The 13946-nt window shown below is 41.4% G+C and overlaps 1 protein-coding gene across 2 annotated transcripts; it reads left to right on the forward strand.

Moving 5' to 3' along the window:
• Positions 1 to 134: 134 nt before the first annotated feature.
• Positions 135 to 12988, forward strand: LOC136767830 (butyrophilin subfamily 1 member A1). Of its 2 annotated transcripts, XR_010821892.1 has the most exons (12): positions 135 to 214; positions 530 to 633; positions 1072 to 1232; positions 2004 to 2351; positions 3324 to 3602; positions 5044 to 5151; positions 5996 to 6022; positions 6208 to 6237; positions 7807 to 7833; positions 8500 to 8526; positions 10109 to 11384; positions 11627 to 12988. XR_010821892.1 is itself a non-coding variant. In XM_066721861.1 (11 exons), the coding sequence occupies exons 3-11, from the start codon at positions 1160 to 1162 to the stop codon at positions 10630 to 10632; spliced, it is 1443 nt and encodes a 480-aa protein (XP_066577958.1). In that variant the 5' UTR covers positions 135 to 214; positions 530 to 633; positions 1072 to 1159; the 3' UTR covers positions 10633 to 12988. The 2 variants fall into 2 exon arrangements, 1 of the variants encoding a protein (XP_066577958.1); XM_066721861.1 differs by having other exon boundaries at positions 10109 to 12988.
• Positions 12989 to 13946: the final 958 nt, after the last annotated feature.

The raw sequence follows: 13946 nt of genomic DNA on the forward strand, positions 1-13946 counted from the left end.
TCCATTTGCAAAACAACAGTGTCTCTGGTGTTTCTACAGCTACAGTATTTATACTGTCAATATTGTGTTTGGGAAAGTGTAACATTTCATGAAGTTCACAGGCTCAGATCTGAGCTTTCCTGTTCCTGTTCAGTGCAACAGGACGGTGGCCCTGAGGCGGCTGAGTGACACCCACACTCCACTCATAATTCCCAGGGCAGGAGGGAATATGAAGGTATGATACACAGAGCATGAGTGGAGATTATACTGCTACCACTACTACTGCTAATAATATTAATGACAATGTTGCATGTGTGCCACATCCTGAGGTGTTTATTATCGGTTCAGATTTCTTGTTATCAGAAAGCATTGGCATGTTGTTCAGATGGTTTGTCTGAGGTGTTCTACATGTGTGTTCAGGTAAATTGAAATGTATAAACACTCACTGCACCTGCAGCTGTGAACACTGGGTCAGGTTACAGCTCCCTCAGATGGAGGCTTAAACAGAGGATCAGTCTGTGTCTCCCATCAGCCGTAACTGTCTCTCCAGGGCAGGTCTGACGCCGGGACTGAGGGACTGATCCAGCGGGTAACAGTGTGAGTTGATCCTGAAGACCTGTCAGAGGGAGGACTGGAGCTGGAGAGACGCACAAGGTGAGCACAGGCTGAGTTTCATTACAACTCTCTGTGGAAACACTGTGGCCTCACTGGGGAAGAACAGGAAATAGTTGTAAGAGATTATATGTAATTTGTCTTTGGAATCAGAGCTCTTTTCTTTTCACTATTTTCTTGACAAATTATGTGTTCTTACTAGTAAACTGAAACATTTGAATTATTTACACATTCTAATCAATACTATTGAATTAGATGTATTCGTTATAAAGGAATGCAAACTCAAGAAATAAATATAATGACTAACTGAGATGACTAAGAGAATCAGGAGATTTTGAATCATTATGTGGTTTAATTAAACAGATTGCATGACCACTTTGTGCTAGGAGGTGGTCACATAAAATGCAGGGCTCTACACACAAGTCTCTATTTACTCCAATATACTCTAGTTTTTAATGTTCTACTTTGCGGTTTCCTCAGTTCTTCTCCACCTGAGTACAGGGCTCTCTGAGACCCTGCTCTCCAGCTGGGATTGGCCTGCGAGTCTGTCTGTCTGTCTGTCCCAGGGATGAAGTCTGACCGATCAGAGTGGCTCTGTGTGATTGTCCTGCTGCTCCAGCAGACCTCAGTGTCAGGATCAGGTACAGTGAGGACACTTTTATTCTCCATAGTGAACTGAGCTCAGACATTCAAATCAGCTATCCAAATAGAGATTCAGCCCTGTGTAGAGAGTTGTGGAAGTGAATGGAATCAAACAAAACCAAAAACACAGCATATTCCTACAGCCAGTATTTGTACTTTCAAAGTTATTGTTTTATTGTCCTCTGCCTATTTAACTTGTCTGTCTGTCTCTCCATGTTGAGCTCGAGCCACAAAACAATATTTCCTTAGCATTCTGTGCTGGGGTGTGGGTATTTTACCCAGTCCATAATGAATACAGTTTTAAAGAGGGGGCCATGGCCGTATGCATTGTTTAAAAAATACTGAGGTCCAAAATCTAAGTTTGCTAGCAGGGTTGGGAGGCAAAGAATATTGATTTCCCTGATTGACATATGTGCATTTTAAGACGTTGGATAATAATAGCTTTAAAACCATGTCAGTGTGCAGTAGCACTGTCTGTCCCTTTCTTTGTGACTCCTCACGTGTGTCTCCTGCCAAAGTGTTGAAAAAATAATTTAATAATAATGTAATAAAAAATACAGAGGTCCGGACCTCAGTGTCCTCAATGGTGGATACGGCCATGCTCACATACTGTACACAGATATTCTCTCAGGTCATAAATACAGATTCATATCACAGATTCTCAGCTGTGTTTGTTAATGTGCTCAGGTTTCTCTGTTTTTTGTCTGTATATTTGTCATTAGAAAATAACAAATCCCGGTTTGTTGGACTGTATGTTATTGTCTCTCCAGAGAGGTTTGAGGTTCTTGGTCCAGCTGACCCTGTTGTTGTCTTGGCTGGAGAAGATGCTGTTCTGCCCTGTTACCTCTCACCCAACATCAGCGCTGAGGACATGGAGATCAGGTGGTTCACAGAGACATACGTGACTCCTGTCTGTTTATTTCGATATGCTCAGTATGACTTTTCTCATCAGATGCCCTCCTACAAGGACAGGGCTGAGCTTTTCCCTGAGGAACTGAAGAAAGGCAACGTGTCTCTAAGACTGAAGGATGTGCAAAGTTCTGATGTTGGGGGTTATTACTGTTTGGTACGATCAACACTGATGGAAGAAGAAGCTCACATTAAAGTGTTTGTAAAAGGTGAGTTTTGTGCACTTTCTATGAGCTCTGAGCAGGATGTGTGTGCAGCTGCTGTTGCTGTCTATGGCGTCTCCACACACTGCAGTCTGGTGTCTGACTACACTGGGACTGAAGCCACAGCAGCTCACAGGACTCTCCTGGGAATGGGCTGTAGTCAGGTAGCACTGACTTATAGCCAAACAGCTGTCAAGTCTCTCAGCACCACCAAGATAAGTCCAATTCCGTAGAGTCTGGGAATATAGGACCCTGGTGGAGATGTGAACACAGGGGGAAGGCAGGCAGGAGTACAAGTTAAAATATAATTAGTGAATGTAATGAGCAGAGATGTGTTGGGGTTACATACACATTTTTGTTCCACTGTGTGTTGTCATAACTCATTTATCAGCATGTAAACACAGCCAGTGTTGACAGGTTTGTAGCCAGAAACACATTTACAGATCTCAATCAGTGTTTACTCTCATGTCTACACTACTATCATATATTTTACAAGGGAACAGGAAAGAACAGAAATGTCATAATGTATCTCATTCTTGCTTTTGTATCTCAGATTAATATCACACAATCCTTAAACATATATTAATGTGTTTACAATTATGTGTAAAGTATCTTCTGTAATGTAACAATGTGTAACAGACAGTTTATATAACATTTCCAAACAAAAAAATAATGATGATAAAAAAATATATATATATATAGAAAAATGTCCAAGAAATTAATTTCTAAAATTATTTATTTGGGGAGTTTGTCTAGGTAGTAGAAATTAGCATAAGCTAATTCTAAGTGATTCACAGATTTTAAAAACTCAATTAAGAATGATGTCACATTAATGTAATTTTAATGTATTTTGCTTTAAAACACTATGATACTGAAAATATATTGCAAATTTTATGGTCTAGTGCTCTTGTTTCTCTTTGTGAGTAGACATCTATCTAAAGTGTGTGAGCCTCATCCAGCTGTTGTAACTGTTGTCAGCTCTGGGGACGCAGCCCTCAGTGTCCTTCCACTCTGAAGGAGGTCAGACCCGGCTGGAGTGCAGGTCAGAGGGCTGGTACCCTGAGCCTGCAGTGGTCTGGACAGCCAGGGACGGACACGACGTCACATCACTGTCCAGGACACGACTGGAGAGAGACAGTCAGGAGCGCCTCTCTGTCAGCAGCTTAATCCCAGTCCAACAGGAGTCCAATGTCTTCACCTGCCTGATTAGAAGTGCAGTACCTGAAGCAAACTGTGAATCCCAACTCCACATACCCAGTGAGTATTACATATATATACAGTGGTAAGAAAAAGTATGTGAACCCTTTGGAATTACCTGGATTACTGCATAAATTGGTCATCAATTTTGATCTGATCTAAGTCACAACAATAGACAAACACAGTCTGCTTAAACTAATCCCACACAAACAATTATGTTTTCATGTTTTTATTTAACATACATGTAAGCATTCACAGTGCAGGGTGGATAAAGTATGTGAACCCTTGGATTTAATAACTATATTAGATATTCTGAGTCTTTTTGTGGCTGATGATGCTTCAGTGATCATAGCTTGCTATTAAAAAACAATAATGAATGGCTGATGGCTGAAGGAAAGGAAGGAACCAGTGTGACAAGCAGCTGTGTAGCAGTGCGACTTTGTCGTTTAAGGTGTTATGTCCCCAGATATGTTATGTTATGTTTTGTTTTCTCCTATCTGTTGTATCCCAGGTGTCTCACTGTGATTGGCCCCTACTACTGCCACTCATCATTTGCTCCTCCATTCCTGTCCAATCAGACTTCTTCTGTCCCATTCAAATACCTGTCATCTGTCACACCTGGGTGCGCTATGCTCCTGATGTTACTTTTACCCGCTATTATTGTTATTGTTATTGATGTTATTGATTTATCTGATTACTTGTCATTTTGGTTGTTGTTTGTTGTCGTCTAGCAGTTTTTCTTTTCCTCTGTTGTTTATTGTTACTTAAAAACGTAGTTTGTCTTAGGGAGAAAGGTAAACAGGCAAAACACCCATGGGTTTACTTCACAACATGTAGGTATTGGTATCAGTTAGGTTAGCTGATTTTCTTTTTGTTATGCAGTTTAAGTAGGGTGCCGGCACCGCTCTGGGTCCCTTTTACACCTTTTTGAGGTGTTTCTTGTGTGTTGCTGTATAATTGTAAATAGCGCTGTATATAATCCTGGAATGTTAACACACACCACCTTTGTAAATAAATCACCTCTTGTTTTTTCTAATTCCTGTTTCCAGCTCTCTGTGTATATCCCCTGTTTTTCCATGGCTCATGCTGGTATGATTGTTACGATTCCTTCACATCACTAGACTTGCCAATTGGGGTTGTAACATAGGGCATTGAGAGGCTCTGGGGTTTTGTCTCTCTGGCAGTGGAGCACAGCTGGTGGTTACTGAGGGAGCTTTGATGGCCCAATGAAAGACTTAACATCCAGTGATGGAGCCATTGAGGCCTCAGGTGTTCCTGCCAGACCTGCCCTCAGCAGTAACTCAGCAGCTGCTGCACAGACACAGCAGTGTCTGTCCATCACCAGTCAGGACCCTCAGACTCTCCAGCTGAGAAGATTACTTTGATACCCAGCCACAAGCTCGGCCCAGTAGTTTGTGACTTAATCATGAGGGATCCAGGCCAGTGTTTGAGGAGCTGTGTGTCAGTTCCTGTGGGTTAATGCTGCAGTTCTGTTCTCCAGGGGACTTCTTCCCTGACCCCTCTGGGTGGATGGTGTCTTTATTCCTAATGGCCGCTCTCACTGTGGCAGCAGCTGCTCTTCTGGTGATCCAGTGGAGACGGATGGGTGGTAAGTGATCATATTCATTTGTATGTCAAGATGCTTGTGGTAGGACTGTTAAAAAATACCACTGTATTACTGTTCATAATTAGAATGAGCGCCACATTATTTAGTAGTTTACAACCCCAGTTCAGGCTTGGGGTGAGTGATTGGTTATATGGAGCTTTGGCTTTACTTGCTTGGCTGAGGGAAAGACAGCCTGGCAGAATGGGCCGGACTTCAAGACCTACTTGAAAAAAAACAGCAGACTCCTGTTTCACCAATGCAGAATCTAGGCCTTTAATTATAATGGACCTGTTGTAGGTCACTGTATTACTGGATTGGAAAATGAGAAGTCTGGCTATTGCATGTAACTGGAGTTACAATAATTTGACAGTATGCACCAAACAAGCCACATTAGCATAAGTTTAATAAACATATCAAAGGTAAAACAAATAATTGATATATGCATGTTGTTTAAATAATCCATAAATTCACTGGATCCTAAAAGACACAGAGCAGCTCTCCTTATTTCCATTCAGATGAAAAAAAATATTTTCATGGCATGAATCTCATTTGATTAAATATTGCCATTATGTGATGATTAATTCGTTGTCCAAGTTAAAAAGTATTGATTACTATGATCAAAACAAAAAAGTGAAAAGAAAACAGAACACAAATATTCTGACATTTTTCTTTTTTTTTCTCTGTGCTTTGTTCATGTTTATAGTGGCCATTTGCATTTCACTATTTATTACAATATGCAAGACTGCTATCATAAGGCACACTTACATTAGATATCAGTGTGTGTCTTAAACACAGTGCAGAAGCCTGAAACCAGCATCACTGATCCTCTCTCCGTGTCTGTTTACAGAGAAGGAGACCCAGTGTACAGTCAAGGGTAAGTAACTCAATACAGAGAATGTTGAGAAGTATTTGCTGTAGCCATTCTGCATTCAATTAAAGATTAAAGTTGATACAAATCAGTTAAACCTTAAAAAGGTTAAAGTAAAAAAAATATATTGGAAAAGTTGTGTTGAAAGTTATGTTGATGTTTGTGAGTGTGTGTGATTTATTTATTTACAGCTGGACTCTTCTTTCTGTCTAAAGAACAGGGTGAGTTTCTGTGTTTATTTTATGAGATCAAAAGAACCTGTGCTGTACTAATAAAGATGTACACTACATAGCCAAAGGTATGTGGACACCTGCTCGTCGAACATCTTATTCCAAAATCATGGGCATTAATATTGCTGTGGGGATTTGCTTCCATTCAGCCTCAAGAGCATCAGTAAGGTCAGATACTGATGTTAGACGATCAGGCCTGGCTCACAGTCGGCATTCCAAATCATCCCAAAGGTGTTCAATGGGATTGAGATCAGGACTCTGTGAAGGCCTGTCAAGTTCTTCCACCCCAGTCTCAACAAACCATTTCTGTATGGACCTTGCTTTGTGCAAAGGGGCATTGTCATCCTGAAACAGGAAAGGCCCTTCCCCAAACTGTTGCCACAAAGGTGGAAGAGCAAAATCATCTAGAATGTCATTGTATGCTGTCGCATTAAGATTTCCCTTCAGTGGAACTAAGGGCCTAGCCCTGAAAACCATGAAAAACAAACCCACACCATTATTCCTCCTCCACCAAACTTTATAGTTGGCCCTATCTATTTGGGCAGGTAGTGCTCTCCTGGCATCCGCTAAACTCAGATTCATTCGTCGGACTGCCAAATGGTGAAGCGTGATAAATCACTCCAGAGAATGTTTCCACTGAGTCAAATGGTATCGAGCTTTACACCAATCCAGCCGACGCTTGGCATTGCACATGGTAATCTTAGAGTTGAACAGTTCTAGTGCTGACGTTGCTTCCAGAGGCAGTTTGGAACTCGTAGTGATTGTTGCAACCAAGGACAAACTAATTTTACGTGCTATGTGCTTCAGCTGTCCCGTTCTGTGAGTCACCACTTCACAGCTGCACTGTTGTTGCTCCTAGACATTTACACTTCACAATAACAGCACTTACAGTTGACCGGGGAAGCTCTAGCAAGGCAGAAATTTGACTAACTGACTTGTTGGAAAGGTGGCATCCTATGACGATGCCAAGTTTAAGTGACAATGTCTGTCTATGGAGATTGCATGGCTGTATGCTTGATTTTAAACACCTGTAAGCAATGGGTGTGCCTGAAATAGACAAATCCACTAATTAGAAGAGGCGTCGACATACTTTTGGCCATGTAGTGTATGTGTATTTCTACAACTCCACAATCTAACTATTGTTGTAATTAGTGCTCCAGTATTTCCACAAATTATTCTATTCCTGTATAGATACAGATATCTCTAATACCAGTCATAGTCCATTGTGATTAAATACCTTTTGTTTTGTTATACATGATGTTTCCATTATGTTTACACTATCCCTCAATACTGCACACAGGTTACTGTTAATCCCTGCAAACTACTGTAGGAATCCACTGCTCAGGGCATCCTGAGATCTCTGTCTCTCATTGAATTGCATTGGGAACTATTGCTTAAGTGTAACAAGTCTCACTACTAGTCTTTTCACACTCGCTCACAATGCTGTACACAGCCAGTAGAAGCTGTGTGTTTATTCCAGTATGAATCCCATTGGAGTCACTGGTACCATTCAGTAACAGTACTGTCTATAATAATGCTCTCCCTCTTTCATCTTAACAGAAGCTTTGAGGTTCCTTCTTAAATCAGGTATGTGTTCTGTGAATACAATCACACCACTGACTGACACCAGCTCCCCCCACAGTATCACCAGTGTGGAGCGCAGTGTGTGACTGGAGTTAATCCTGTCTGTGTCTCTGTATCTCCAGTGTGCAGCACAGTGTGTGACTGGAGTTAATCCTGTCTGTGTCTCTGTATCTCCAGTGTGGAGCGCGGTGTGTGACTGGAGTTAATCCTGTCTGTGTCTCTGTATCTCCAGTGTGGAGCGCGGCGTGTGACTGGAGTTAATCCCGTCTGTGTCTCTGTATCTCCAGTGTGGAGCGCGGTGTGTGACTGGAGTTAATCCTGTCTGTGTCTCTGTATCTCCAGTGTGGAGCGCAGTGTGTGACTGGAGTTAATCCTGTCTGTGTCTCTGTATCACCAGTGTGGAGCGCGGCGTGTGACTGGAGTTAATCCTGTCTGTGTCTCTGTATCACCAGTGTGGAGCGCGGTGTGTGACTGGAGTTAATCCTGTCTGTGTCTCTGTATCTCCAGTTTGGAGCGCAGTGTGTGACTGGAGTTAATCCTGTCTGTGTCTCTGTATCTCCAGTGTGGAGCACAGTGTGTGACTGGAGTTAATCCTGTCTGTGTCTCTGTATCTCCAGTGTGGAGCGCAGTGTGTGACTGGAGTTAATCCTGTCTGTGTCTCATTTGCAGAATGGCAGTGGTTGTGCAGTGCAGCAGGTAGGTCTTTCTCCTGATGAAGAGAGAGACACAGGACCATGGAAGCCACCTTGAATCCTTAAATCATGACTTCAGCTGTGTGGAGTTCGGTCTTGTGTTTAGGACCAATTGAATGGTCAATAGAGGAGCATACCACAGGGCAGTGATTAAAGTTAAAATTAGAATAATAATTAAAATAAATACATTTTAATACCACTTGGACCTTTCCTTTGAAAAACTAGAATGTAATCTACTGTTAAATTAAAGATAATGTGGTTAAGTGGGAAAATTAGTTCTGTCCCTGATAAATACATAACAGGTACAATGTCACACTGAGCTTTATGACAGTGATTCCCAGACACTGGCCTGTTGCACATTTGGTGCCGGTCTGTAGTGTATATTGGCAGGTTGTCAATCTCCTCCTTTTCTCTGGCAATAGTGTGAATGTATTGACCTTCTCTTGTTGCTGAAAAGCACAGTGATGCTGCAGCACAGCTTTTGGAGAGGACAGCAATCAGACAGATTAACACTCCTGTCTCTATGAAGTGCTGAAGAGTTTCAATGTTATATGGTGAGAAAGATGTAAAATACAGTGAGGGGAAAAAAGTATTTGATCCCCTGCTGATTTTGTACGTTTGCCCAACAAAGAAATTATCAGTCTATAATTGTAATGGTAGGTGCAAAAAAATCCAGAAAAACACATTTCAAAAAAGTTATAAATTGATTTGCATGTTAATGAGGGAAATAAGTATTTGACCCCTTCGACTTAGTACTTGGTGGCAAAACCCTTGTTGGCAATCACAGAGGTCAGACGTTTCTTGTAGTTGGCCACCAGGTTTGCACACATCTCAGGAGGGATTTTGTCCCACTCCTCTTTGCAGATCCTCTCCAAGTCATTAAGGTTTCGAGGCTGATGTTTGGCAACTCGAACCTTCAGCTCCCTCCACAGATTTTCTATGGGATTAAGGTCTGGAGACTGGCTAGGCCACTCCAGGACCTTAATGTGCTTCTTCTTGAGCCACTCCTTTGTTGCCTTGGCTGTGTGTTTTGGGTCATTGTCATGCTGGAATACCCATCCACGACCCATTTTCAATGCCCTGGCTGAGGGAAGGAGGTTCTCACCCAAGATTTGACGGTACATGGCCCCGTCCATCGTCCCTTTGATGCGGTGCAGTTGTCCTGTCCCCTTAGCAGAAAAACACCCCCAAAGCATAATGTTTCCACCTCCATGATTGACGGTGGGGATGATGTTCTTGGGGTCATTTCTCCTCCTCCAAACACGGCGAGTTGAGTTGATGCCAAAGAGCTTGATTTTGGTCTCATCTGACCACAACACATTCACCCAGTTCTCCTCTGAATCATTCAGAAGGGTACTTGAGACCCAGTGTATCATAAAATCTTAGCCAATTTTTTTAATATTCTTGTCAAGATCATCTGCAGCTGAATTAAGTAATTTTGCGTTTTCTGGTGACTGGTAATAGAGCGTAGTTTTGAAATCAAAATCTCAAAGTAGTTGCAGCTTTAAGGGAATCATGTACCAGAAGCTGAAGTGTGCACTGGAATTGTGTCTGTACTCCCAGTGTTTTCTATTGTTTTCCCACAGCTGATGTGACTCTGGACCCTGAGACAGCACACTGTGACCTAACCCTGTCTGAGGATGAGAAGAGAGTGAAAGTGGGAGAGATGCAGGATCTCCCTGACAATCCACAGAGATTTAATCATTGGCCCTGTGTCGTGAGCAAAGAGAGCTTCACCTCAGGAAGACACTACTGGGTGGTGGAAGTGAATGGACAGTGGATAATAGGAGTCACCAGAGAGTCTGCAAAGAGGAGAGGATATGGCAGCTTCACTACCAAGCAGGGCTACTGGGCTCTAAATTTCTTCGCTTCTTCTTTAACTGCTCTCACTGAGCCAGTGATAACCCCCCTCCCCCAGAGCCTGCGGCCCAGGATGCTGGGGGTGTGTGTGGATATTGAGGAGAGGCAGGTCTCCTTTTACAAAGTGGAGTCCAGGGCTCATATTTACACCTTCACTGACATGCAGTTCACTGAGGGAGAGAAGATCTATCCATTCTTCTTCACCTATGACAACCTTGTGATTCTGCCTCCTGTTGGCTCTGTAGATTAAACATATAGTCTGACACCTGTTACACTGAATACACAGATAATCTCCCTGTATACCCTCTGCACATGTTTAGATATTGATTAATGATGATGATTACTTTATTATTTTATGTACTGGGTTTACTAATATACATGCCAGTGCTGAATAAGTTAAATCCTGTAAATAGTTTGTTTCCTTCCTTCAGGGCTGTAGTTTATTGCAGTTTATTTTCAGTTCTGAAATAGTTGGAATAATTCAATAATTGTAGCCAACACTTGGACTATGTGAAAAGGCATCAACCACATCAAACCAGAGGAGCTTTTCCAGATCAGCAGAGACACATGGACCCAGAGACACAAATGGAAATTGGGCTTCAAGGCATTCAAGACAGAAAACAGGAGACACTTCTTCACATAGAGAGTCGTCACAATCTGAACAAACTCCCCAGTGGGAACATTTAAAAATAGACTGGATAGGATCCTTGGATCACTCGGTTATTAATTGCCACCAAACAAGCACGATGGGTCGAATGGCCTCCTCTCATTTATAAACTTTCTTATGTTCTTCATGTCTGGTGTAGGATTATTTTAACACATTGATGTGTGTAATGCAAGTTGCCTTGTGTTTATGTGAACAGAAGGTGTTTGCACTGTCTTTCACCCAGCAGGCAACTGTGTTGTTTTCTTTCTTTCTCAGTTATAGCTGTATATCACTGTGTGCTGATGCTGGACAAGCTGGACAAACTGTCCCCTCAGTGAGAGTCTCTCATGTTACAGGTGGGGTATCTTCATTTTTAACTTTTTCAGAATTCCCCTTTAAATTACTACTGGTAGGTCAAAACAACTATGTGTGTATTATGTGTAGGTTTGAACGCTAAGTGTACAAGTCGACACCTCTGTGAAAAGTTCAGCTCCCTCAAAGATGCCGCTAATTTATGCGTCTCTTTATAGGTTTTAATGTTACGTGCCCTTACGTAAGTGCTCTGTGTCTGTTGTCCTGCTGTCCCTATTGTACGCAGGTGTCCGACTGTGATTGGTTCTCGTCCCCGTCACTCAACTCCGCTGTTCCGCGCTGTTCTTGTCCAATCAGATGTCTGCAACTACTGCTTAAATACACCGTCATTCCTGCATTTCAGGAGCTGATAGATTGCAACACCATTTCGTGTTGCTACCCTGTCTGTTTGTGTAAATTCACCCCCATGGTCCCCAACATCAGATACAGGAGAGCAGCATGACATACAGTTAGGTCCATAAACATTTGGACAGTGACACAATTGTCATCATTTTTGGCACAATGGATTTGAAAGGAAACAATCAAACAATATGTGATTTAAGTGTAGACTTTCATCTTTAATTTGAGGGTAGTTACATCCAAATTGGTGAACGGTGTAGGAGTTACACCCTTTTCTATATGTGGTCCCCCCAATTTTAGTGGCTCAAAAGTAATTGGACAAACTAACATAACATGATTAAACAAACTTTTTCTGTAAATTCAGAAGAAAATTAATTAATTAATTTGATATTGGTTTATGCAACAACAACACAAAATAAATACATGAATTATTATTTTTACTTTATTATCCGCTGCTGAAAGATAAGTACAGGGCGCGACAGACGCTTACGCACGTCTGGCAGCTGACAGTTAACCAGTCATTTTTTAACTCATTTAAAAAGATAAACAAAAGTTAAATAAAAATGTTTGCTTTCATTATTTTTTAACAAATAATCTTTTGATTAGTTATAACGTTTTATGAAAGAACATTTTCAAAGAAAAGGAGCCTGTTTAAGTCGCATTGTGTGGGCGATCGTTCAGACTCCGGCTATTAATAATAATAATAATAATAATAATAATCCACTCTGAGCTGACTGCTGTACCGGTTATTTTTTTCGTCCCTGTTGCGTGTCGGTCTTGGTGACAGACAGTGGAATGTTACTTCTGGTTTTCAGTCTACAGTGGTAGTGCCTCTGATGTAGACTGGACGCTGGTCTCCCACTGTCACTCGGTCCCTCAGCCTCATTCTGGGGAGGCTGGTAGAATCCCATGGTGCCGTCAGCACGCTGACTGTGACCACAGCTGACAACGCCAGTCTGCAGCCACACATTCACACGTCGACCCAGACAGTGAGCTCAGACTGGAATTGAGCTGGGGTTCGCAGTGGTGACAGCAGGGACAGGTGGACAGTGTTTACTGTGTGGCTCCAGAGACCAGAGGAGCTCACATCTACATTTTATCATGTCTTTTTTTTTTTGTCTTAATGTGTTTGTTAAATTTCTGCATTTTATACAATTTCTAGTGTAAAAGAGACGCACAGGGAACAATCTCCTAATATAACACATTGGGAGTCAATAACACAGCCCTGTTTTACCCAGCAGGGGTAGATAGCCTGGCAACTTCCTTCTCTAACCCCCCCCCCCCATGCCCCTTCAGTTACTGTGTGTTTTTAGCTCATCCCAAAATAACAACATGCACTAATACTGTTTATTATCCCAATACTTTGGATTTGGAGATTTCAAAAAAGAGTCTGGAAGTACAATGGGAATCGCTCCTGTTATTTTGTGAATACAGGTCAAATCTCATTGCAACCAGCGTTGGGTGGGTAAATGTAGTGTTTCTGTTGGGACATTGAAATAATACGTGTTAGCCTATTTCTGTATTTTCTTTTGCTGTGTATTTTTTGTTTTTCACTTTTTTTCTTATATTATCAAATGTATTCTTATTAAACTCACGATTGTTTATTTTGCTTCCGCCCCCCCCCCCACTTCACAGATATGGACGAGTTTTATTTACGATTGATTGATTTAAATATGCACATGGCTAATCACGCATTCAGGAGAGTACCCCTTATTCGCCAGGTTATACGAGAGTCAATAATTGACAATGTAGCGTAAGGTACACTTATAAAATTCAATTAAAGAAGTGAATTTATAGTATCACCTTATCACGAATCCTGGAATCTTGTAGAACTCAATTTCTGTAATAATTGGACACAGACACCAATTCCAAAGATATAAATTGTCAAATTTATTCAAAAACAAAGACTAAATGTAGCACTACACTAATTATACAAAAGGGAAAAACTAATTAAAATTCAACTCTAGATCAACAAATCAAAGACAAATCACTTCCGTGACCAAATCAAAGACCATGGGATCGCATATGATAACACACAAATCATTAAACAAAAAAGGTTATAAACACATTGACTACAATACCGGTTAGTAAGACGAAGGTGAGTCTCTCGTTAGTATTGTTAGTCAGACATTAAATAACTACGCAGGTTAGTATTTATGTCAGGTAACTTCTCGTTATATATATATCAGTCTCATTTACGTTTAGGT

Source organism: Amia ocellicauda, chromosome 14 (assembly GCF_036373705.1).
Source record: "Amia ocellicauda isolate fAmiCal2 chromosome 14, fAmiCal2.hap1, whole genome shotgun sequence".
Lineage (NCBI taxonomy): Eukaryota > Metazoa > Chordata > Actinopteri > Amiiformes > Amiidae > Amia > Amia ocellicauda.